Genomic DNA, 26310 nt, shown 5'->3' with positions numbered 1-26310 from the left:
GAAGTCTCCAGTATTCAGGCAGAGTGTTCAGGCCTCAGGGTCTGTTTGGGATGTGGGGCAGTAACTCTCACCTGCAACATGGCAGGTGTACCACAGAAATCCACTTGGAAGTAGTGATGAGCTCACATTACTACGATTACCCATACCCTATTCGTAATGGCCTTCAGCTGTGCGCCCAGAGGCCACCACGGTCAGCGTGATTTATGAGTGGTCAGTGGAACTGTCTCCATTTTGTGTACAGGCGATCCAGGGAATGGCATGGAGGTCAACCCCACCCCTGATCATGGCCGTCCCTCACTTGGGTCTTTCCTCCCTCTCTCCACCCCGTATCCGTCCCCCCCCCGGGGACTCCTCCCCCAAGCACTGGTCCAGCAACTCCAGTGTCCCAGGGCTTACTGCCGAGGATCGAAGATGGCTACTCACCTTCTTGGATCCCCACAGCAACCATTCGGCCTACTTCACGGTTTAAAAAAGGCGTTCTAATCGGCGCCCACGGAACCGCTTGCTGGGGAAGCGGTTAGATCACAGGAGGCTGTTAGACAGGGGGATCATACAGGTATGGAAATTGCATTTAATTGCCGATTATTGGCTTCTCGCCACACCATGCCAGGATCCTCATCGCGCTAATCGGAGCGGGCTGGCTAGATCGCCAAGCGATCAGCGCATGGCATGGTTTGCAATTTAGGCCTCTCCTGTGATCTAACGGCTGCTTGAGCAAGAGCACGATGTGGCCATTAAATCACGCCCAGAATTTTGTTTAATTGTGCAATTTATGAAGACACTGCCCATTGAAGGAACAGTTGGAAAGTGTGCTAAGCTCATTGATGAGGGGTGTGGCTCAGTAATTATACACCTTATATTTGAAATTAATTCTTTCCCACATTCTTCCATCTCTCGGCCTTTTCCTATACTCCACTATTTTCTTGAATGACTTGTCCTCAAGTTGCATTGTCTCGTTTTCCAACCCAGTATATAAGGAAGTTGGCAAAAATGTTTCAGAAAAAGATAGTTTAGTCTCCCTTTAACTATGGCAGCTCCATGTACTCATCTTCTTAATCAATCCTTCAATCATTTCTAACTCCAGAAATGCATTGATGCACCTTGTAGATCCTTTTACACTGTCTGCCTCATTGTGAAGCCAATTTCAGATTGAAAAGGGCGGCATGTGGCACAGTGGTTAGCACTGGGACTGCGGCGCTGAGGACCTGGGTTTGAATCCGGGCCCTGGGTCACTGTCCGTGTGGAGTTTGCACATTCTCCCCGTTTCTGCGTGGGTTTCGCCCCCACAACCCAAATATGTACAGGTTAGGTGGATTGGCCACGCTAAATTGCCCCTTAAATGGGGGGAAAGGAAATTTCAGATTGAAGCCACCTGGTATTTCTCAAGCTGTGTGACTCAGAGTTTTTCTGTGTTTCTGTTGCAGATGACAAGGAGCCCCTGGGCACTCCATTCTTACAAAGATCAGTACGTGAAGCCATTGAACAGGTGGACAAAGCTTACAAGGACACCCGAGCAAAGTAGGTTTTTTAACACAGTAACATTATCAGACTGGACTCTTCATGAAGGAATCAACTTATTGAATTCATGTGAAATAAGGGGGACCATTAAATTGCCGATTTGTGCCCAGCGCAAATCGGGGTGCATTGGGTGAATAGCGGGAAAGGCCAAAATGGAGCTTTGCGCCAAGGGTGAACCATTTTACAATTCATCTGGCCCGTTCCCGATGGCGACTTCCCGATCTCACCAAAGATGCGGAAAATATCATTAACCCTCATTTGCATTTACTTCAATCTCATCAGCGAGATTAGTTGAATGCAGCAGCCTCCTGGGAATTACTCAACTCCCCAGCGAGAAATCATGTGGGCGCATTGAGTGCTCCTTTTTAAAACATGAAGTTGGTGCGATAGCCTCTGAGCGGAAGTGAGGAGGTGAGCAGCTATTTCCATTTTCCGACAGGCAGCTCCAGGGAACCGGAGAAGCAGCCACAGTGCTCGCGGGTGCCCTCAGAGGGGTTGGACTTGGTCAGGGGAGTGAAGCGTTCCAGATTGGAGCTTGCCCCTGGGCGGGGGAGTGAGAGGCTTTTCGTTTGGGAGGCCCTGAAGCCATCTTTAAATATTGTGGAGGCCCATAACAGGGGTAACACAACTGCTGCCTGTCTGTCCTACCAAACACTTCCAGGGCAGAGCCTCGCTGTGGCTTCTATCCTGAAATTCAATTTCACTCCCTTTGACTGTGAGCAGCCTCTAGCTTTACAGCTGAAACCTTTTCAAATGAGGGATTAGCCTTGTTAGTTGGGATAGCATCTCACACCCCTCAACTCTCAAGTGTCTCCTCGAGGGCACACATGCCTCAGAAGATGATTAGTGCATTGCATATCCAGCAAACTTTGACGCCTGAACAGTGTGCCTGGGAGGGTCAGCACCATAGAGGCAGCTGCCAACAACCAAACACTAAAGAGCTGGGCTTCAGCAATAGTGACCCTCTCGCGACCAAAGGGAAGTGTCTGGATCAAGGAAGGGCACCTGGACACAGTTTTTCTAAAGTTCCCGGCAGAGGTCTGGGATCTAGGGGCTCCTGATGCGGCCTTGAGTAATTATGCAAAGCAAGGTCTGCCAGCATAACTGGCTCGCTGGATGGCACTCTGAGAGAGGCAGAACACGTAAGGGTGGGAGAGGCTTGGGGGATTTGAGGGTCCCAGAATGGAAGCCCTAACCGATTGCCAGTCTCGCTTCAATTCCTCACAGATATAACAATCTTTGCTGGTGTGGCTCCCACAGAGGCTGCCTTCATGTTGCTTGCGGCAGCCGATGCGGACAGAGGCTGGAGGTGGCACCCCATGTGCAGGGGGCTGCCTCACACCCTGAAGGCCCGGCCACCCATCAGGCTGAGGAGGGAGCCAGTAGGGGAGGCCATAGATGGCCTCAGGTGTACTGGTGTTATTGGTCATTTAATGAGATGAGGGACACCATGTGCTGCAGAAGACAGTGTGGTACCTGTGCCATGCCCTCGCGAACATGTCACTCTGTGGTGGAGGAGAACACCCGCTCCTGGTGGCCATGAAGGTCACTAAAGCCATCATCCTTTTTTTTTTCTTTTTTTTCTTCTCCTTCTTCACATTTTCTCTGAAATTTACACCCAACAATAAACAATAATCATTAACGAATGTAATGTCAATCCCCATATCAATAACAACGATCCCATCATCCCATCAAACCCCAGATATTGGCCCGCATGTTAACATAAACAAATGACAAAAAGGGAATCAGGAATCGCCCATAGTCCACCAGTAACTCATACAGGTACCCCCAAACCTCCCCCCCCCCCCCCACTAATGACCCATGTGATCCAATTCTTGAAAGTGCATAATGAATAATAACACCCATGGACGCACCATAACGCAATGAAGCAGCACGGTAGGACACGTGGCTAGCACTGTGGCTTCAAGCAGCGCCAGGGTCCCAGGTTCGATTCCCCACTGAGTCACTGTCTGTGCAGAGTCTGCACATTCTCCCATGTCTGCATGGGTTTCCTCCGGGTGCTCCGGTTTCCTCCCACAGTCCAAAGACGTGCACCTTAAGTGGATTGGCCATGCTAAATTGCCTTTAATGTCCAAAAAGGTGAGGATGGGTTATGGGGATAGGGTGGAGGTGAGGGCTTAAGTGGGTCTTGCAGACTCGATGGGCCGAATGGCACTGTATGTTCTATGTATCTATGTATGTAATTGTAGAACCCCTCGCATCCTTCCCCTCAGTTCAGATTTGAACCATTTCAAGCATCAAGAATTCCAGCAGGCCCCCCCAAGCCCACCAGGGCACAATGTGGACAGGTTGAGCTCCACCCTAACAGTCCGCCTTTGCGCGATCAATAAGGCAAAGGCTACAACATCTGCCTCCGCGGCGGTTTCCACACCCCGGCTGGTCCGACAACCCCGAATATGGCATCCCGAGGGCCCGGGTCCAGTTTCACACGTGCACCACTTCTTTTTTTAATAATTAAATTTTGAGTGCCCAATTCATTTTTCCAATTAAGGGGCAAATTAGCGTGGCCAATCCACCTACCCTGCACATCTTTGGGTTGTGGTGGGCGAAACCCCACGCAAACATGGGGAGAATGTGCAAACGTGCAGCACGGACGTGACCCAGTGCCGGCAATCGGACATGGGACCTCGGCACCGTGAGGCAACAGGGCTAACCCACTGCGCCACCGTGCTGCCCACATGCACCACTTTAGAGATTACCCTAAAAACCTCCTTCCAGTAATCCTCCAGCTATGGACAGGACCAAAATATATGAACGTGGTTTGCGGCACCCCCCCCCCTCTCCCCCCCCCCCCCCCCCCCCCCCCCAACAACATTCAGAAACATCTACCCCCTCAAAGAGCCGGCTCATCCTCGCCCTTGGAGGTGTGCCCTATACACCACCTTCAGCTGTATCAGCCCCAAACTTGCACTCAAGGTGGAGGCGTTCACCCTCCGGAGCACCTCACACCAGAACCCCTCCTCCATACCCTCTCCTAACTCTTCCTCCCACTTTGCCTTGATCCCTTCTCGCGCACCATATCTTCCTCCAGAATAGCCCCGTAAATCGCTGGCACTACCCCCTTCTCCAGTCCCCCTGTCGTCAGCACCTCCTGCAGCAGTATGGAGGTGGGCTCACCCCTGGAAGCTCTGTATCTCCTTTCTGGCAAAATCTCGAACCTGCATGTATCTAAATATTTCCCCCTGCTCCAGCCCATATATCGCTCCCAGCTCCTTCAATCCTGCAAAACAACCTCCAAGAAACAAATATTTTAGTGTCTTAATTCCTTTCTCCTCCCATCTCCAAAAATTTCCATCCCATTTCCCTGGCTCAAATCTATGGTTCCTCCGAATCGGCATTTCCCTTGACCCTGCCCCCAACCCGAAGTGCTGTCGAAACTGCCTCCAAATTCTCAACAAAGCTATTACTACACCGGAAATCCCTGAGTATCTCCCCGGGGCCATCGGGAGCGGCGCTGTCGCTAGCGCCTTCAATCCCGACCCCCTACTCAAACTCTTCTATTCTGATCCACTGGGAATCAACGCCTCTGACCCAGCTCCGCACCTTCTCCACATTCGCTGCCCAGTAATAATACGTCAGGTTCGGAAGACCCAAACGCCCTTCTGCTCTGTTTCATTCTGGTCAGCTTCCCTCCCCATATAAACAAGGTAACCATCCCTTCAATCTCTCTAAAAAAATGCCATTGGCAGGAAAATCGGTAGGCATTGGAAATAACAGGAATTGAGGCAGCACATTCATTTAACCACCTGTACCCGACCCACCAGTGACAGAGGGAGACCATCCCACCTTGCAAGATCAGCTTTCACCCTCCCCACAAACTAAATTGTTGTACCTACGGACCCCTCCCCCCAATCTCAAGCATCCTGCACCCCTAGGTATCTAAAGTGAGTACCTGCCCTACGGAATGGCAACTACCCCATCCCTGCCCCCACCCCTGGCCGAGACATCACTAAATATTCACTCTTGTCTAGATTCAATTTGTACCCTGAGAAAGACCCAAACACCCGAAGCAGCTCCAGTATCCCCCCTATTGACACACTTGGTTCTGACATGTATAATAAGTGATCGGCATATGAGGACACCCTATGCTCTATCCCTCCCCGCACTATCCCTTTCCATACCCCCAAACTTCTTAATTCGATGGCCAATGGCTCAATCGCAAGTGCAAACAGCAGGGCCTAGTCCCACAGTGGAGAGGAAAGTGTTCTGAGCTGATGTTATTTATGTGGACACTGGCCCTCGGCTCCTTATATAACAGCTTTACCCAGTCCACAAATCTGGGTCCAATTCCAAACCACTCTAAAACTGCCATCAAGTTCTGACCATTACAGCTACACTCGAGCTCTTCCGTCAATCCAGAATGAAACACCTGACTAACCCAGCCCTTTTTAAGTCTCACCTGGTCCTTCACCCTCAGGTGAGTCTCCTGGCGGATTGCTACATCGGCCTTCAAACTTTTAAGATGCGGCAGCACCCTTGACCTCTTGACTGGGCCTCCCAGTCCCTTCATGTTCCATGTGACTATCCTAACTGGGGGTCTCTCACCCCCCCCCACCTTTCTTATCCACCATCATCATACCAGCAGGCCCTGCCCCGTGAGCCTGACCTGTCCCTTCCATTATTAACATCGAACCCCCTCCCCCTCCCAGAATCCCCCTGCACTTCCCCTCAAAAAAATCCCACCCAGTATCGATCCTCCCCCCACCACTTGCTCCCTTCGTAGGCCCATTGAAACCTGCTACCCAGGCTCCAATGTCCACAGCCTTCCTCTCACCTCACCTCCGTTCACTAGCGCGGGTAGTCCCCCTCTCCCCCAAAAAGGCATACTGTCCCCTCCCATCCAGTCCCAGCAGGAAAAGAAAAACAATGGGCGAAATTCTCCGCCCCCCACGACGGGTGGGAGAATAGCGGGAGGGCCTTCCCGACATTTTGCCGCCCTTCCGCTATTCTCCCACCCCCCCCCGCCGAAGTCCCGACCCGAATCGCTGCCGCCGTTTTTTTTAACGGCCGGCAGCGATTCTCAGCTGTTAGATGGGCCGAAGTCCCAGCCCTTTCCGCCGTTTTTACAACGGCAAACACACCTGGTCTTGCCGTTCGTAAAAACGGCGTCACAAACTCGCTTTTTATAACCATGGCACCGATTGGCACAGCAGTACCACGGCCGTGCCAAGGGTGCCATGGGCCCGCGATCGGTGGGCACCGATCGCGGGCATCGGGCCAGATGCCCGCGCACTACTTGTCCTTCCGCCGCCCCGCAGTATCCATTCGCGGGGGCGGTTGAGGGGCAACCCGGCCCGCGCATGCGCGGGTTTCGCGCAAAAACGCGATGACGTCACCCGCGCATGCGCGGGTTGGAGTCTTCCAAACTGCGGCATGCGCGGCTGACGTCATATGACGCGTCAGCCGGCGCTAACTCCGGCAAGCGGGCTTAACGATTTCGTTAAGCCCGTCTTGCCGGAGCCTACGGCGTCGGGCTGCTAGCCCCGACCGGGGACCAGAATCGGTCCCCGGTCGGGAAGGGGCGCGCTGCCGTAAAACCCGCTCGGGTTCTACGGCAGCTTTACGATTTCTCCCGTTTTGGGAGAATCTCGCCCAATCTAACCCATGCAATTCAATGAAATAACATATAACCATTGCAACAAAAAAAAGGAGCAAAAATGCCAATCAAACCAAACAAAAACTTCAACTCTATAACAATTTGAAGTCATGTAAGTTACAATACAGGTCAGTGAAAAGAAAGTTATAACATTTATACATTTTCCAGCTCCCCAATCACGGTCCACGATCTCTCTTCCAGCTCCGCTCCTCAAGTCTGTCCCAAGCCTTCTGCCTTCATGAACGCCTCAGCCGCCTCCACCGTTTCAAAATAGAAATCTTTGGCATTGTACGTCACCCTCAGCTTTGCCGGGTGTACCATACCAAATCGCAGTCACTTGTTGTACAGTGGCCACTTCACTCGGCTGAACGCCGCTCATGCTCTTGCCAACTCTACCGTCAAGTCCTGGTAAATCCAAACTCTAGCACCATCCCACTGCACCTCCCGCTTCTGCTTCGCGCAGTTTAACACCTTCTCCTTCATGTGGTATTTATGGAAGCAGATAATTACTGCTCTCGGCTCATTGACTTTGGTTTTTGGCCTTAACGACCGATGAGCTTGGTCCAGTTCATACCGCGAGGGGTCTTCACTCTCACCCATCAACTCTGCCAGCCTCTTAGCAAAGTACTCAGTTGGCTTTGAGCCCTCTGCCCCTTCAGGCAAGCCCACAATTCTCAGATTTTGCCGCCTCGAGCGGTTCTCCAGTCCTCAAGCTTTGCTAGGAGTCCTCTGTTGACCTCCACCACCCTCTGTAGTTCGTCTCCCATCGAGGGTGAGCTGGTCGCTGTGCTGCGACACGGCCTCCTCCACTTCCTTCACCTTGTTCTCTCACCTCGGCCGATGTCTTTGCCACATCCACCCTCACCGGGGCGAATGCCTCTTCCACCGATGATCTCAGCGCCATCTCCTTCCTCAATGCCTCCATGTGCCTCGCAAACTGCTTCTCCAGCTCACCCGCCATCACCTCAGTCATCCTTTCCACTGTAAGTAGTGCGACCCAGCATCCGCCAAGTTGCCCTGCGCTTTTACTGGTCCTCTCCTTTGGCGGCGAATCTGCTTTCCTCCCTTCTTCAGCAACAGTTTTTGGCATTCCTGAAAGACTTAGTATTTTCGCCTTCTTCTTCAATCGCGAGAAAATAATAAATAAAATAAACAAAATAAAAAATTAAATAAAAAAAATGATAATAAAAATAATCTTTCAAAAACTTTTTTTAAGATAACATTTTTTTTTTTAAAAATCAAAGTTCAAAACATCTCTTCTCCTGGGACCGGACTTCAAACATCCCAAAATTAGTTTTCCGCGGGGGGCTACCCGGTGTGCGCTACTCCCCCTCTACATCTGGCTGGATTCAGGCCTCGCCTCAGGCCACCCTCCTCCCACACCGCTTGCTTCTGGCTAGATCACAGCCATCATCTTTTATGCGTACCGGGTTATTCTGGGGTTCAAGCGGAGACTACTCTGTATGCCCAAGCATCAGATTTTATCACATTCGAGCTGGATCAGACCCACCAAATGGGATGCAGGTATTTCTGCCATTACCAGGTGCCCCAGGTCCATGGGGGCCGATCGATGGCACGCATGTTTCACCCTGCAGCACGCACCAGGCCATTAGGGAGTGCCCGATATTAACAGAAGGCGATTCATTCCTGAATGCTACCCACTGCCTCTGTATCATGCACGTGTGTGTCCGCTACCCCAGGAAGCATGCATGACAGCTACATCACGGGGCACTTGGTGATCCCCAGTGTCGCCAAGAACCACCCCAGGATAACAGGTTGGCTCTTGGCGGAGGATAAGGGCATCTGCCTGGTTCATGCTGATGACGCCAGTGCAGAGGTCGAAGACCAAGGAGGAAACCCATTATAACGTTGCCACCCATGCTGTCATTGAGCAACGCATTGGACTGCTGAAAATGCAGTTCTGATGCCAGACCGCTCTGGCGATGACCTGCAGTACACTGCAGTGCACTCCCCAGAGGGTCTCCTGCTTTGTTGTGGTCTGGTGTACCCTACACAATCTGGCACAGCAGCAGGGCGACATGCTGGAGGAGGAGAAGGGACATGTGGCCTCTTCTTCCGAGGAAGAGGTGGACCAGGAGGGGTTGGAGGATGAGCCAGAGGATGGAGAAGAGGTGGCGGCAAAGGGGTCCTACATGCTAGGTGGGCGAAGGAGGTCCTGATTGTCTCAAGATTCTCATAGGCCAAGGCTTTGTCCTGTGATGCACTATCAATCACTACAAAGACGAGAGTAGTGAATAATCAAGGCTTTATTGAGCAAAGATATGTGGCCTCCTGTAGCTGCTACCAGAATGGGAGCAGCACCGGCAAGCACACATATTTAAATGCCGCCTACTGGGCGGAGCCAGCAGGCTGGGATTTACCCATGTACCTCTAGTACAGGAGTCTTACTGTACTACATCTAATATACAGTTACTACATCTAATACAGTTAGTGGTGACTACCACATTCACCCCCTGTTAAAAAAGAGCCTGGCGGGGGTGGTGGAAAAATTTACAATTGCAGTCTGTCGGGGGCCTTGATCCTCCGCTGTGATCGCCTCGGTCCTGGTGGTGATGCGGGCGCCGACTTGGTCACCTGAGACTCTGGGAGCGTGATGTCCTCGTCTTCATCGCCCCTGAGTGGAACTAGTGGGAGGAAGGATCCTCCTGGGGCGGGGACTGCGGTGAGATGCGCTCGAGGGAGGGTGAATGGCGCCGGGGCAACTGGAGGGGGGCTGTCGGGTGGTGGGCCATGGGTGTGGATCCAGTGGGTGCCAGGTCCCGGAGGGAGACCATGTCCTGGCGCCCGTTGGGGTGCGCCACATAGGCGTACTGCGGGTTCGCGTGCAGTAGGTGGACTCTTTCGACCAACGGGTCCGACTTATGGGTCCGTATGTGTTTGCGAAGGAGGACGGGTCCAGGGACTGCCAGCCATGTTGTGAGTGAGACCCCGGAGGTGGATTTCCTGGGGATGGCGAAGAGACATTCATGAGGGGTTTCGTTAGTTGCTGTGCACATGAGCGATCGGATGGAGTGGAGGGCGGTCGGGGAGGACATCCTGCCAGCGGGAGAGCCGTGGTGATTCTTAGACCGTGGGACCAGCAGGACGGCCTTCCAGACTGTCCCGTTCTCCCTCTCCACCTGCCAGTTCCCCGGGGGGGTAGCTGGTTGTCCCTGCTTGAGGCAATGCCCTTGCTGAGCAGGAACTGACGCAGCTCATCGCTCATAAAGGAGGATCCCGATCGCTGTGAATGTAAGTGGGGAAACCGAATAGGGCGAAGATACGTGGAGTGCTTTGATGACCATGGCAGAAGTCATATCGGGGCATGGGATGGCGAAGGGAGACTGGGGAGTACTTATCGACCACGTTCAGAAAGCATGTGTTGCGGTCAGTGGAGGGGAGGGCCCTTGAAGTCCATGCTGAGGCGCTCAAAGGGTCAGGAGGCCTTCACCAGGTGCGCTCGATCTGGCTGGTAGAAGTGCAGTTTGCCACTCGCGTCAGACCAGACAGTCTGAAGCCTGTGGCCCCAGGCCGCTTTCCTCGATGCTCCGCCCCCTGAAAAGCAGCGTACTCTCAGAGTATGCTGCACGCCGTATCCACGGCCTTCGTACATTGGCTGAGGCCCAACCCGCGATACTCCGTCCCTGACCGGACCGAGTTCTGGACGACGTGGGTCGCGTGTGGTCTCCACTCGTTGGGTACCAGCCTCTTTTGAAACATATACTCTGCTTTGCTATCATCCTACCAATATGAACAAATAGACACTTTGATATTATATCTATCACATTTTATGCCCAATCACTTAACATTTTATCATCTCTTTGTACCTTATTTTCCCACCCAGTTTTGTATCATCAGCAAACTTGGATATATTACACTCTGTTCCCACACCTAAGTCACTGATCAGTGTGTGTGTGGGGTAAACTGAGCTGTTTATTGTAAATGTGTCTGTGTATTTTCAGTCAGGACCTGAATTCCTGATTATCTCCGTCTGATCTCCGTTTATTCTCTTCCAGCCAAAAAGAGCGGCTGAGCAAAAGATCCTTGAGATCCAGTGACCTGCTGCGTTTCTTCAAGCACCCAATGGCAGAGACCAGGATTGCAGTACGGTCTGCAGAGTACATGGAAAATACACTGCGCCTCATCCAACACCATGTCCATCGAGTCCACAAACGCTCATTGAATGCATCAGGTCAGTTGGTGAACAAGTGAGAGACATCTGGAGCAACATTGAAGTGTCCTATTTGGCCCAGTTTCCTTATCTCGTTACCACTGAGCTTTTCTGGACACTACTTTGACTTTGCAAATATGTTACAATCTGAACCATACAAGGGTGACATCCGGTCACAAAAGCAGTGTCTGCATGAAGATAGTGCAGATAGAGGCCCGCCTGGGTGGTGAGACACGGCAGAATAATGAAATGAAAAAATGAAAAATGAGTGAAAAATAGTGCTGGTGTTTGAATTCAGATTTGCTACATAGTCGAGCCTGAGGCAGGTTATTCATCATTTTATTGACTTGCTCAATGGACACCTTGCTCCATGTTTTGGAGTCCTGTGGTGGTGCTCTGTTATTGTTGAATTCTGTCACATATCCTTTCAGCGGCAGGAGGAGCGGGTAGATACCCTCTGAAGGGCTTTTCTATTAGGCAGATGGTGTCACCTCCATCTGTCCTCCAATATGAGAAGCTGTGCACTCAGAACAATACCCTGTAAGTAGCCTGTTTTGTGACAGGCAGCACGGTAGCATAGGACTGTGGCTTCACAGCGCCAGGGTCCCAGGTTTGATTCCCCGCTGGGTCACTGTGCGGAGTCTGCACGTTCTCCGCGTGTCTGCGTGGGTTCCCTCCGTGTGCTCTGGTTTCCTCCCACAGTCCAAAGGCGTATAGGTTAGGTGGATTGGCCATGATAAATTGCCCTTAGTGACCAAAAAGGTTGGAGGGGTTATGGGGATAGGGTAGAAGTGAGGGCTGAAGTGGGTCTGTGCAGACTCAATGGGCCGATTGGCTTCCTTCTGCACTCTATGTTCTATGTAATCTATATGTCTCTGCATGCATTACAGTATAAAGGTGCCTGGCAGAGTAAGGATTAACGTGGGACTGGACATCACGGTATGATGTATACAGTCACATGATAGGAACTGTAAGCAGCTAGTCTGCATTGTGGAGTGGCACCATGCGTGACCATAACTTGGAACTGTAAATAGTTAAAGTCTACTGAATAAAGGTTTTCACGTTTAAACACACAGGGAGGGGCAGCACGGTGACACAGTGGTTAGCATTGCTGCCTACGCCGCTGAGGACCCGAGTTCGAATCCCAGCCCTGGGTCACTGTCCGTGCGGAGTTTGCACATTCTCCCCGTGTCTGCCTGGGTTTAACCCCGACAACCCAAAGATATGCAGCATAGGTGGATTGGCCACACTAAATTGCCCCTTAATTGGAAAAAATAATTGGGTACTCTAAATTGATTTTTTTTTAATTAAACACGCAAGGCTCTTAAACATGCACTTCAGGGGCAGCACGGTAGCATGGTGGTTAGCATAAATGCTTCACAGCTCCAGGGTCCCAGGTTCGATTCCCGGCTGGGTCACTGTCTGTGCGGAGTCTGCACGTCCTCCCCGTGTGTGCGTGGGTTTCCTCCGGGTGCTCCGGTTTCCTCCCACAGTCAAAGATAGAACATAGAACATAGAAACAGTACAGCACAGAACAGGCCCTTCGGCACCTCGATGTTGTGCCGAGCAATGATCACCCCTACTTAAACCCACGTAACCCGTATACCCGTAACCCAACAATCCCCCCATTAACCTTACACTACGGGCAATTTAGCATGGCCAATCCACCTAACCCGCACATCTTTGGACTGTGGGAGGAAACCGGAGCACCCGGAGGAAACCCACGCACACACGGGGAGGACGTGCAGACTCCACACAGACAGTGACCCAGCCGGGAATCGAACCTGGGACCCTGGAGCTGTGAAGCATTGATGCTAACCACCATGCTAAATTGCCCGTAGTGTCCTAAAAAGTAAGGTTAAGGGGGGGGGTTGTTGGGTTACGGGTATAGGGTGGATACGTGGGTTTGAGTGGGGTGATCATTGCTCGGCACAACATTGAGGGCCGAAGGGCCTGTTCTGTGCTGTACTGTTCTATGTTCTAAGGCTCAAGACCTCATTAATGAGACACCACCACAGCAACACGAAAATGCCATATTATGACATGTTTGAGAACAGGTGAAGGTCTCACATGTGTAGTTGTGTGGATCAGTGATCAAGCAGACAGCGACACTCAACAGTAAACTAGACTGTAATTCAAACCAATATACACAGAACCTGGAGTGTGGTGAACACCTGTTACACTACCAGGAATTTACTGACTGGATCTGTTGGTGCTCCTGTTGTAACAGGAAGTCAGATTGTTATTTAACTGATGCAATTTGTGTGTGAATATTTCAGTGATTGCAACTCATAAAGAGTATGTGTTTCCTGCAGATTTGTTAACAGCGAGTGACCTGGACGCCATTACAAAAGTCACGGGCTGTCGAGCCATACGTCAGCCCCCAGTCTGTAAAGATGACTGTTGGTCAAATCGATACAGGACCTTCACCTCTGTCTGCAATAACAGGTAGGAATGGATGTTGCAAGTATAAGGGTAGCTGTGCTTCTTTAATGTGGTTCTGTGAGAGGTTTTTATTAAACAGATCTTAAGATGTTTGCCTCTGCAAAATCAGATGACCATGGCAAATCGGTTGGTTATGCAGTACTGGGAACCACTGCCCACTCTACTTTGTGAATTACTAATTACTGAATAATCATTGCTAAATAAATATAACCATTCACTAAATGCTTTTTAACCTTGATTTTGATTAACATTTATTAATGGTAAACTATGGGCTGTGTTAACAGAAACATTCTGTTTGGAGAATCCAGTGAAGAAAGCTCAGATACACACTTCTGAATATAAATTAAATGTTTCCAGTCTCTGCAGGGCATTGAAAGGGCTGAAATCTTCGGCCGTCCTCACCAGCAGTATCTTCCAGTCCCACCATTGGTGACCCCCGTGGTGTGTTCGCTGATGGCTGAGGGTGTGGGTCATGCAAAGGCCCATAGACACACGCGGGGCCAGAAGATCTGGGTCACCTCTGCTGGGGCATAAAATCCCACCCAATTTTTAAAATCATATTGGATGAGGCTTTCTCACAGACAGGAAGGTGGGTTTTAGACTTAAATAATTAACAAAGGAATGGGCCTGCAAGGTTCTTGATGAATTTACAATGCTTCCCATTGCATACAAATGCACCAAACACCCAAATTCTTTAATTTTAAAAATGTGAATAAATGACGAGTGGGTGTAGCTGCCAAATAAACAAACGATCAACCAGATTCACATTAACAATGATGAGCTTCATAGTCAATCATATTATACTAGAATAAAGAGTGCACCACTTAAAAGAACAATTTGTTATGTTGCACAAGAATAGATTATGGAATGCATGTTGCTTTAATCGTAGATGTGATATGTGCTTCCGAATAACTGCACTGCTGTGATTAGAACAGCATTGAATAGACAACTAAGGCGCAAGGATAGAATTTTAGAAACAATGCTACAAATAACTATTGAGGTTAAGTTTAAAGTCATAATCTACAAAACTACAAATTACTACTGTGGTTACAAGAACTGGATAGCATTGAACATTAGTTGCGGGGGGGTGGGGGGCGGGACGGTTGGGGGGGAGGGGGGGCGGTGGGTGTTAATGGTGGCCATGGGTGATTCCTGATTCCTTTTTGTCATTTGTTTATGTGAACATGTGGGTGAATGTTTTGGGTTTGGTGAGAGGATGGGATCGTTGTTATTGATTTGGGGATTGACATATTTGTATTTGATTATTGTTTATTACTGATTATTGTTTATTGTTGGTGGGTGTAAATTTAGGATAAAATGCGAAAAAGGAGGAGAATAAAGAAATATTTGGAAACTGCAAAGGAAGGCACAGGCAAAAGGTCCCAACAGCAGCATTTCAGACACCAACACAAACGCAGCAATTTCAGATTGCACGTTTCTATAAGGGCCGGCAGGGTGGCACAGTGGTTAGCACTGCTGCCTCACAGCTCCAGGGACCCAGGTTCAATTCTGGCTATGGGTGACTGTCTGTGTGGAGTTTGTACGATTTTTCTGTGTCTGCGTGGGTTTCCTCCGCGTGCTCCGGTTTCCTCCCACAGTCCAAAGATGTGCATGTTAGGTGGATTGGCCATGCTAAATTGCCCTTTAGTGTTGAGGGATGTGCTGGTTAGGTGGGTTAACGGGTTGCAGGGAATAGGGTGGGGACCTGGTTAGGGTGCTCTTTCAGAGGGTTGGTGCAGACTCGATGGGCTGAATGGCCTCCTTCTGCACTGTAGTGATTCTATGATTTCAATGCTTCAGACAGCAAGCACCAGCAGGCTCCACACATACCAAGCAAAGCAACAAGGCAGCTTCAGACTCGGCATGGCAACTTACCTCAACAGCCTACCCTCCATTTTCCTATTCCGCCTGCTGTCTGGAGCCTTGGTCCAAGTATAACTGATTGAGGATGAATGCATGGTCCCAAAATGGCCTTCAGGAAAGCCAGATGATCTTAGACTCTCCCATATCTGTGCATGCGCCAAGGAACTCATGGAGATTGCACCCATAACTCCGCAAAATCTATAACACTGGACTAAAACCAAAAAATGAAGTAACAGTTTTAAACTAAAAAGCAACTTGAATTTATAAAATCTACTCAGCACAGAAAAAAACCCAAAGTGCCTTATCAAGCTGTAATGAAGTAAAATTAACAAAATGAGTTGAGGTTCATGATGTTGGTGGATTAGAAGTTTTCTAGAACCACATTGGAATATTTGACGCTGGAGATGACAACGGCATTGGAGAAGGTTTCAGCAAAATTTGAGATAATGCAGGACAGAGGCACAAAACGGCCATGACCTTCCAGAACAGAAGTTCCCGCCCAAAGTCAATGGACCTTTTGCTTCTCCATCAAATTTTCTGTCCCACCCGCAACAATGCCCGCCATGGGGGAGACCAGAAATTCCAGTGGAAAATCCTTGGTCTTCGTGAGGACAAGGATATGGGACCAGAAATTAAATTTGGGATTGCACAGGATGCTGAGCTTCCAGACATTTTGTCTCAGCCTGAGATTGTGGGCAGGGAAGGGTTACAGGCTTTGGGGGAGGGACTGATCACCATGGATTCGATCTTCCCAGTGCTTCCAGGGCAAAGTGCAAGTTAACCAAGAAGACATTGGCCAAGGAACCCTGGCATCACAAAGGCAATGCATCAGGATAAATGGTACAGAAGTAAAGATGGCTATAATCACCACATTTCTCGATGATCCTACTTAAAAGCAACATGTGGGTAAATAAGAAGTGAGAGGTGACGATTGATTTTCTTTGGACTATGGAGATAATATAGAGTTTGGAAGAGAAGCAGTTAGAGCAATATCCCAACTCTGGAACCAAATGAGGAAATCCCACTTTATTGGATAATCAAGGAGAGGATTGTAAAGTTGGTAAAGATTAGGTAAGGGAAATCAGGATGAATAATGATGTGTTCACAGTGTCCAAAGGTTCTCATGACTCTCATGCAGGCTGTCCGTCATTGATGGATCAAAGAAAATGGTGGGATTCTCCGAACACTGCACCGGGTCGGAGAATCGTCGGCAGGCCACGCGAGTCGCGCCATGCCGCCCCGACGCCCGTCACACAATTCTCTGCAGTGTGGTTGGCACGAAACCGGTCGCGGGCCACTCTACGCGGCCGGCCCGCCGATTCTCTGGCCCGGATGGGCTGAGCAGCGTAGGAAAAGAGCCGAGTCCCGCCGGCGCCATTCTAACCAGCTCTGGGCCAGCTGGACCACAGCGTGTACGGATCGGGTGGCCAGCCTGTGGGGAGGCAGGGGGGGTCTGACCCCGGGGGGGCCTCCGATGTGGCCTGGCCCGAGATCGGGACCCACCGATCGGCGGGCCGGTCTCGGTGGTTGGGGGCCTCCTTTCCTAAGTGCCGGCCCCTGTGGCCCTGCGCCATGTTGCATCGGGGCCAGCGCATTGAAGGAGGCCATTGCGCGCGTTTGTGCCAGCGCCACTGCGCATGTCCTCATTGGCGCCGGCGCAACTGCACATGCACGGTTACCACGGCGCCCAGTTCGCGGCGGGATCTGCAGCTGGAGCAGCGCGAACCCCTCCAGTGTCGTGCTGGCCCCCTGTCGGGGCCAGAATTAGACATGGGAGCAGCCCGTTCACGCCATCATAAAACACGACGCGTTTACAGCGGCGTGGACACTGCCGCAGGATTGGCGAATCCTGCCCAATGTTTTGGAAAAAAATGGCAAACCATTTGGGGGCCTCACGGTAGCATGGTGGTTAGCATCAATGCTTCACAGCTCCAGGGTCCCAGGTTCGATTCCCGGCTGGGTCACTGTCTGTGTGGAGTCTGCATGTCCTCCCCGTGTGTGCGTGGGTTTCCTCCGGGTGCTCCGGTTTCCTCCCACAGTCCAAAGATGTGCGGGTTAGGTGGATTGGCCATGCTAAATTGCCCGTAGTGTAAGGTTAATGGGGGGATTGTTGGGTTACGGGTATACGGGTTACGTGGGTTTAAGTAGGGTGATCATTGCTCGGCACAACATCGAGGGCCGAAGGGCCTGTTCTGTGCTGTACTGTTCTATGTTCTATGTTCTATGTTCTATGATATACAGAGGTGAGGATAGAGAGGTGTGTTCTTTGAAGAGTACTAATGTTAGTTATTTTGAAAAAAAAGGGACCAGTGCCTGAAACGAGGGAACCTTTTCAAATCTGACATCATTCCCTACAATCTTGAAACTTCACGAAAACCAAAGCAAAATGCTCCCGTGCTGTAAATCACAACTAACGATTCAGGAAACAAAGAAACCACCCTTGACGTTTGAGTCTCAGTAAAACTACTATGCATTTCCAAAGTGCTTGCAGTTTTGCGACATTGGTCGTTTTTGCTCCTGCCTTAGCATTCAAGCTGCTGAAACCCTCATCCATGTTTTCGAAATGCTCAGACTCAAATATACAATTCCCACCTCGCTGCCATCAAATCTTGCTCTTCCATAAAATCGAGCCGATCCAAAATTCTGCTGCCTATAATCTAACCTGTTCTACGTCCAATTAATCCATTAACCCCATGCTGTCTGAATTGTCTTGGTCCCTGCCCCACAACGCCTCAAGTTTGGAACTGATGTTCTCATGTTCAAATCCCTCCATGACCCAGCACTCCTGTAATCTTCTCCAGCTCCTCTGGTTGTTTATCTGTGATAAATGTGAAATGTACAATGCTAGTTGTTGTTGTACATCCATCTATTATGTTCAGACTGGACATTTTCAGAAATCTGATTTACCCCTCCAGTGTTGCAAGCGTCTGCTGAAAGTATAAGTTCATATGTTCATTTGAGCAGAATTAGGCCATTTGGACTATCGAGTCTGCTCCTCCATTTGATCATGGCTGATCTCATCCTGGCCTTGACTCCAATGCCCTGCCCATTCTCCATAACCCTTCATCCCATTACCAATTAAAGATGTGTCTAACTCTTCCTTAAGTTAACTCACTGTCCCAGCACCCACTGCACTCTGGGGTAGCGAATTCCACAGATTCACAACCCTGTGGGAGAAGTAGTTCTCCTCAACACTGTTTTAAATTTGCTACCTTTTATCCTAAGACTATGACCTCTCATTCTAGAAGCCCAACAAGAGGAAGCATCCGCTCCACATCTACTTTATCCATACCTTTTATTAACTTGTATACCTCAATTTGATCTCCCCTCATTCTTTTGAACTAGGCCTAAACTGTTCAATCTCTCTTCATACGACAACCCCCTCACCTCTGGAATCAACCTAGTGAACCTCCTCTGAACTGCCTCCATTGCCACCACATATTTCGTCAAATAAGGGGACCAAACTGTGCACTATACTCCAGATGTGGTGTCACCAATGCCTTGTATAGTTGCAACAACACTTCCTTACCTTTATACTGTATTCCTTTAGCTATAAGTGTGAGGTGAAGGCCACCATGATAGATTGAGACAGTGCTTAAAATCGTAGACAGATGGCTTTCTACACACACACTGGACTATATCCTTCACCCTCCTTGCTATTCCCCAATCCAGTAGATTTACGGTCCCAAAATCACCTATTCCCAACAAGGCAAACTAATTGTTCCTATATCTTACCTGTGCTATCTTCATCTTAGTTCTTCTTCAGCTATTAACGTTCGTGACCTCACTATGTCCTCTCATCTTAGATGGATGTCCAATATTGCCTCGAATCCTGAAGTTGCATTCACAAAGAATGACTTCATTCAATTGTGCCAAACCTTTATTTTTACCTCAAAAATTCTTAACTGTATCAAGTCCAAATCTGAACAAGATATAAAATCTACTTTCACAATCCTGGCCAATAGAAGTCTGATTGGCTCTCAAGGCCAGTTTTGAACCTCTCTGTCTCAATCTTTTCAAACTTCTGTTTATTTTACCAATGCAATGAATAATGTTCCTTTCACCTTTTATTCTTGCTTCTTTGAAGTTCCAAATACATCACCCTACAAATTCTCCCTCCACTTGGGGTTCTCAATACTCATTGAGAAGTATTGAAGCTTTTCACCTATTTAGAAATCTTAATGTCTCTGGACACTCGTTGACATTGCATACAAAGGCCATCAGCTACATTTGGTGAAGGCCCACATCGCTTACTGCCTTAATCAGGTTGGTGCTTAGGGGAAAAGGAATAGTTGATTGGTTTTCTGTTATCCATCGGCCTGATCTCCTTTCTACTGAAGTCAATGGCTCAGAGTTTAGTGATTATAGAACAATTCCCAAAATGAAGATTAACCTCAAAGAATTTACACCAGGGGTAGTAATCATTTCTGACTTTTAATTAATGCCACTTTTGTTCATTATTAAGTTAAACTTTCAGCTGTCAATTAAGGGGTGGGATTCTCCCTTACGTGGCAGGGCGGGCTGTACCGGCACTAAGGAGTGGCGTCCGGCGTCGGGCTGCCCGGAAGGTGCGGAATCCTCCGTACCTTCAGGGGCTAGGCCGGTGCCGGCGGGGTTGGCACCGTGCCAGCTGGCGCGGAAGGGCTTGGCGCTGCGCCAACCGGCGCCGAAGGGCCTCCGCCGGCTGGCGCGCTGTGCTGGCTTCATCCCAGCGCATGCGCAGGGGGGTTCTTCTCCACGCCGGTCATGGTAGAGGTTGACAGCAGCCGGCGCGGAGGGAAAGAGTGCCCCCATGGTACAGGCCCGCCCGCGGATCGGTGGACCCCGATCGCAGGCCAGGCCACCAGGGGGGCACCCCCCGGGGCCAGATTCCCCCCGCGCCCTCACGAGGTCTCTGCAGGCCGCCTGTAGAGCCAGGTACCACCGGTACCGACCTGGTTTGATTTACGCCGGCAGGATCGGCTGAAAACGGGCAGCCGCTCGGCCCATCGCAGGCGGAGAATCGCCGGGGTGGCTGCTGCCAGCGGCCGGCGACTGGCGCGGCGCGATTCCCGTCCCGCCAAAACCCCGGTGCCGGAGAATTCAGTAGCTGGTGGCTGGGCGGGAGTCACACCGCCCCCCCCCGGCAATTCTCTGACCTGGCGGGGGGGGGGGTCGGAGAATCCCACCCAAGAAGTTGAAATTCAACTGTTACTATCAGTCCTGGCCTTATCGTGATGCTATTCATGTGAGTTTTATTCAAATCAAGTTACCATTTGGCTTGGGTGAATTGGAGAAATGAAGTGAATGTTATGTTTTCCTTATTTCAGAATGCATCCTCGACTCGGATCGTCGAACACAGCACTCACCCGATGGCTCCCAGCTCGCTATGAAGATGGAATTTCACTTCCACTGGGCTGGACTCCAGGCAAAAGAGTATCAAGATACACTCTGCCACTGGTAACGGTTCACACATCAAACACAAACAAATACTATTCACTGTGAAAAACCTACTGTCAGTTGCGGTGAACCCCATGATACTGAGCACAGGCATTGCAATGGGTTATAGAGTCCAAGAAGCAAATCCAACCCAGTCAGATAGGATTCAGCTCTCTACTCACCCTTTAACATTCTTCCATGAGTTACCTTTGCATTGAGTCAACCTAGTTCCTCGTGGGTTCAGCACATAGTACAAAACCATTCCTTAGCACATTGTAGCTTTGGGGCACCACTTTGGAAAGTCTGGAATGCTGATTGGTGTATGAAATGACTCACTTTGACAGGATAGAAACATCTTCTCCTATTGGCTGTCCCTGTAGTTGCACTGTTCTTTCTGTTGTTGTTATGTCTTCAGCTTTATTCGCTTCCGCTTTAGGTTACTAACATGTCACAAAGGAACAGCTGAGAGTGCAGTGAAGGTGGCTCTATGATGGATGAATATTAAATGAAAATCTCCATTGGAGAGATCCATTGGGGAGACTAAGGGTACAATTCTCCGGAAAGATTTCAAAGTGTGGTAGTGAGCGGAAACTGCCACGAGCTTCCCGCCACTGGAACTTGCGAGACCGTCACCGCAATGCAACGCTAATTGATCTACTTAACAAGGCCCCACGGGCTTCACACCGCAAATGAAGGCTGGCCAGCCCGTGTTCTGTGACCGCGCTCGCCAGCCCCCTCCCCCCTTCCCCCCACATCCCCCCTTTCCCACTCCAATAGAGGCTAAAGAAAACCCACCTTCATGCATCTTCCTCACATCCCACCCTGCACCAATCCCCAACACCTGTATTGTCCTCTTTGGCCAGATGACTTGCAGACACAGCCTATGGGTCAAAACATACAAGGCTTGGGGCACACTGTGCGGTCAATGGCTAAAGCTCAGACGAGCCCAGTCACAGGCAGCCATGTACCCGGTCCACATGGACATTGCTGCGGCGCTTCAGAGCTTGAACCTGTCACAAAGGGTCATGGCTGAGGGCTTCGAGAGCATTGGCCTGGTGCTTACTGACCTGGGACAGTCACAGAGGGACATGAGTGAGGCAGTGAGGGACATGACTCACTCACTAAGAGACATGGCCCAGTCTCAGTGCTCCTTGGTTAAGGGCTGGTTGAGACGAGAGCGGGTCTCCAGGAGTGGCAGTGCCAGGTAACGGTGGAGCCTCTGGAACTCACTCGGCCTCACCTCTGTCCCATGGGCAATTGAGAACCCCGAGGGAGGAGGAAGTGATGGGAACCTTGCCGGAGCTCCCCACAGCGGAGCTGCTGGAACGCATCAGCGCTTCTGAATCCCCCCACACCTGATACTGGCACATCTGGCGGGCAGAACAAGGTGACACCTCATCACCTGCGACATCCGAAATCAGGTCCCGGCCCTCCAGAGTACGACCACCAAAGTCACCTCCTGTCAGAGGGCAAGATATCCAGCATGCTGCCTCCCTGTCCGAAGTGCTGTCTGGGGTCACACCTAGAAGGCGCTAAGTTAAGTTGGCACAGGTTAGAAGGAAGGGTCAGCACACAACAATTGTATATATTCATGATTAAACACCTTTTCCTCACATCCCGACCTGCTTCAATCCTCTGTCTGAAGGGTGTAACGGGTGGGCTGGGCTGGTGTAGAGAATGTGCCGGGTAGGGGTGCGTGGGAGGATGGCACGGAGCAGGACTCCCAGGACAATTAAACATTCCACCTGGGGTCACCCTCAGAGGCGGTAGGGAATAGGGCCAGAAGTGTGAGATTGCCTTGCGAGACAACTCACCCAGTGAGTGACCCATTACCATTCACCATCTCCATAACAGCCCTCCATCACCACCACTACCCCTAAGGATATCTGGGCCCGTGAGATGGAAGACGTGACATGTATTTACCATCCGCCGTCCTGTAGACAGGTAGGACCCTCGAATGGGGGAGGGGGAACTGGAATGATGAGAGTGGTGTGAGGAAGGACTGCGGTGGTCAAATGAAGTGAGGAGGGACAGGGGAGGATGTTAACAGCTATGGGGAAGGGAGACCACTTGGACGCAATAGAGGGGGGGAAAGAGTATGGAGAGGTAGGACAGGGTAGTGGAGCTGCTGGTGATCAAGCCTCCTAGTCGGCAATAAGGTGATAAGGTTGTCCAGGGTACGGCGGCTCTGAAGCACACTTTGAGCAGCCTGGTGTCCATGCCCGATTCTTCCTGGCTATCCTCCTCATCCTCGTCGCCAGATGAGGCGTTCTTCCTCCTCCTCCAGAATGTCCTCCTTATGCTGCACAATGTTGTGCAGGACGCAGCAGGTCAGCACAATGTTCGAGAACCTCCTGGAGCTATATTGGAGTGTTCACGTATTAAGCTAATCTTGAGAACACTCAATGACGCTCCTGATTGTTGCACGCATGTCGTTCTAATGGGTTTCCCCATCAGTCTGGATCTCTGGATAGGTGTCATTAACCGAGATCTCAGCGGGTATCCCTTGTCACCCGAGGGAGTTCCTCGAAGTGGCTGGGAACCGACGAGTGCATGACGATGTATGCGTCATGCACACTGCCTGGATATCGGGCACAGACATGCATGATATGCAGCTGGTGATCACATACCAACTGCACATTCAGGGACTGGAAGCCCTTCCGATTAGGGCACCCCCCCGGTTAGCCGGTGCTCATAGGGGGAGTTGAGTGTCATCGATCACCCCTTGGACCTGGGGCACACCAGTGATGGCAGCAAATCCTGCTGGCCGGGCATCCTGGGAAGACCGAGGCATAAAAGCCCAGGGCGACCATCACCTTGATGGCCACCGGGAGCTGGTATCCTCCTTCAAACCTCAGCGATGCCAGGTGAACCGTCATCTGACACCGGTGGTGCACCGTCTTCCAGGTTAGCCAATTCATTGGGAGCACAGGCGGCCAGGCATCTCCTCGAAGGATAGGCGCAGATGGTATACTCATGGCCTGATGCAGCACCTCCCACCCAGCCTGTTAGACAGCTGGTACTGGAGCCTCACTGGCTGATCCCTGCTCTTCTGTGGCAGGCTTCTCTTGTGTAGGGTCCAGCCCGATCAGGCCCTGGGCCTCCAGCCTCCATGTGTCCGCAACGGATAGCTGTGGCCAAGTAGATGGCTAGTATTGTTGGCTGTACTCTGAAATTCATTCTCTGCAGAGGAAGAAAAGATATGTTACCAAAATGAATATTACCTTGCCCATCAAAATCTAGCAGGCTACACTGAAGTTGCACTTGAGTACCACCCTCCACATCTCCCCAACGCCCCCCCCCGCCCCGCAAACCCACTCCCATTCCTCAGCCGTTTGCCCCCATTCTGTTGCCTTCCACACTGCACCCCTGTCCCCAGCAGCGAGTGGCACCCAGGGAGCTTCTGTCCTCAGCATCCATTCCTGACAAGGGGCTTCCTTCCGGTGGCTGTCACAACCCATGTCAGCGATAGGCTCTGCGGACCCTGTCCTGTCTCCCCAGTGGGGTCGACTGTGGGTGTCCTCATTGGGTGGGCCATGAGTCATCCCACAAGCAGGGTGGCACCTGATTGTGGGGTGGAGAGGGTAACCGTGTGCCACCAATCACCTCCATGCTTAGAGGCTTGTGTGTGGGCAGGTTCTACAGATGAGGGTGAGGCAGGGAGGTGTGCGTCTACTGGGAGTGTAGCTGCAGTGTGATATGGGTTCTGGGTGTTTCAACCTGACTGGGGGCAGGATGAATGGGAGTAGAGGCGCAGTTGGCAGGCAGGGCTTGGAAACAGCTGGTGGAGTGGGCCATCTGATAATGTAACTGTTGAAGCCTCTGCCCTGAGAGGGGCAGTGTGCCAGGCAGGGTGCCAAATTGGCACCGTGCATGTGTCCTTTGTTTGGGGTAAGCTCTGCTTCCTCTGCAGTGGGGCTGTGCACCTGATGAGTCCACTAAGGAGTGCCAGCACCTGGTGTGCCACTGATTGAGCTTGGCCACACCCATCCCGTTGGTGGTCAACTGGGGTCTGAGGTTTCCAGTGAGGAGGCCTGGGTGAGCTGCCAAATGATCAGAGGCTCTGTAAACATTTACAGGTTACAGTGAGAAGTCAGCAGAGTGAGCAGCCAGGGGCCTGTAACTTCTGCCAAATGGGTGTGTTTAAAACAGATGAAATGAAATGAAAATCGCTTATTGTCACACGTAGGCTTCAAATGAAGTTACTGTGAAAAGCCCCAGTCGCCACATTCCGGCGCCTGTTCGGGGAGGCTGGTACAGGAATTAAACCGTGCTGCTGGCCTGCCTTGGTCTGCTTTAAAAGCCAGCGATTTAGCTCTGTGCTAAACCAGCCTCTGATACTGCAGCAATAGCAGCCTGAGACAGGCCACCCAGATCCCAAATCCACGGAGCCATCAGCAAGTCACTCCTCGCTATTCCCTCCAGACCTGGCAGCCACACCCCAGCAAGCGCTACAATTTTTTACAGTTTTCAAACTTTGCTAACCTTCTCTCTCTACCTCAGCAGCCATGGTGCCCAGTCCTCATTTGTAAATACCTGCAGTGAACTGCCTGACTCCTGCCTGAGAGGGTGCAGCATCACGGAGGCCCAGAGGATAGTGGGTCAAACGCGCTAAATACATTTGAACAAATGCAAATGCCAGTTTTGCATGCCCCTGTGGGGCGGGAACCTCATTGCCACCAGCGAGGGAGCCGAGCATGGCGCCCAATTCAGCATCAGGCTCAGGCTCTGATTCTGGTTGGATGCCCGATTCTCCGCCTGATCGTGGTTCATGTTTGCAGTGCACGAGGCAGAGAGGTTTGCCCATTGTCTAGTTTTTGTCTAATGAATGCTTTGCACTCCTGCTCCAGGTTCGAGACGTGTCCAACAAAATCTTGAAAACACCCAATGAAAACGTGCCCTTGGATTTGGAAACAACTCATTTGTTTATGCAGTGGGGTCAGTGGATCGATCACGACATGAGTTTAAGTCCCGTGTCTGGCAGCCTCCAAACCTTCAATGATGGCATCGACTGTGAATCCACTTGTGTTCAGAGAAGCCCTTGTTTCCCAATAAAGGTGAGACCTCCCAATTCTGTTTCATTCTGAAGTAGTGTTTCAAATTTTGCTATTGTGCCCAGAATAGAATGAAAGAAATCCTGGACCAACAATCTATCTAAGTGCTATTGGACAACATAATCCCACAAAGAAGAACTGTATAAGTGACCAAATCATATGATTTTGATGGTGTTGATTTGAGGGATTGTGTTCCCAAGGACAGAAGGTTGAAATGAGCCAAA

The 26310-nt window shown here is 50.7% G+C and overlaps 1 protein-coding gene across 1 annotated transcript in view; it reads left to right on the top strand.

The window, feature by feature from the left end:
* Nucleotides 1–26310, top strand: part of LOC119974769 (eosinophil peroxidase-like) — a 64582-nt gene that overhangs the window by 7658 nt on the left and 30614 nt on the right. The window contains exons 2-6 of the mRNA XM_038813985.1: nucleotides 1425–1518; nucleotides 11152–11327; nucleotides 13622–13754; nucleotides 20924–21053; nucleotides 25883–26089. Of these exons, the coding sequence (XP_038669913.1) occupies nucleotides 1425–1518; nucleotides 11152–11327; nucleotides 13622–13754; nucleotides 20924–21053; nucleotides 25883–26089 (740 nt within the window). The remainder of the gene's footprint in view (nucleotides 1–1424; nucleotides 1519–11151; nucleotides 11328–13621; nucleotides 13755–20923; nucleotides 21054–25882; nucleotides 26090–26310) is intronic.

Source organism: Scyliorhinus canicula, chromosome 12 (assembly GCF_902713615.1).
Source record: "Scyliorhinus canicula chromosome 12, sScyCan1.1, whole genome shotgun sequence".
Taxonomy (NCBI): domain Eukaryota; kingdom Metazoa; phylum Chordata; class Chondrichthyes; order Carcharhiniformes; family Scyliorhinidae; genus Scyliorhinus; species Scyliorhinus canicula.
The sequence above is the reverse complement of the archived record's forward strand: the minus strand, read 5'-3'. Positions and strand labels throughout refer to the sequence as shown.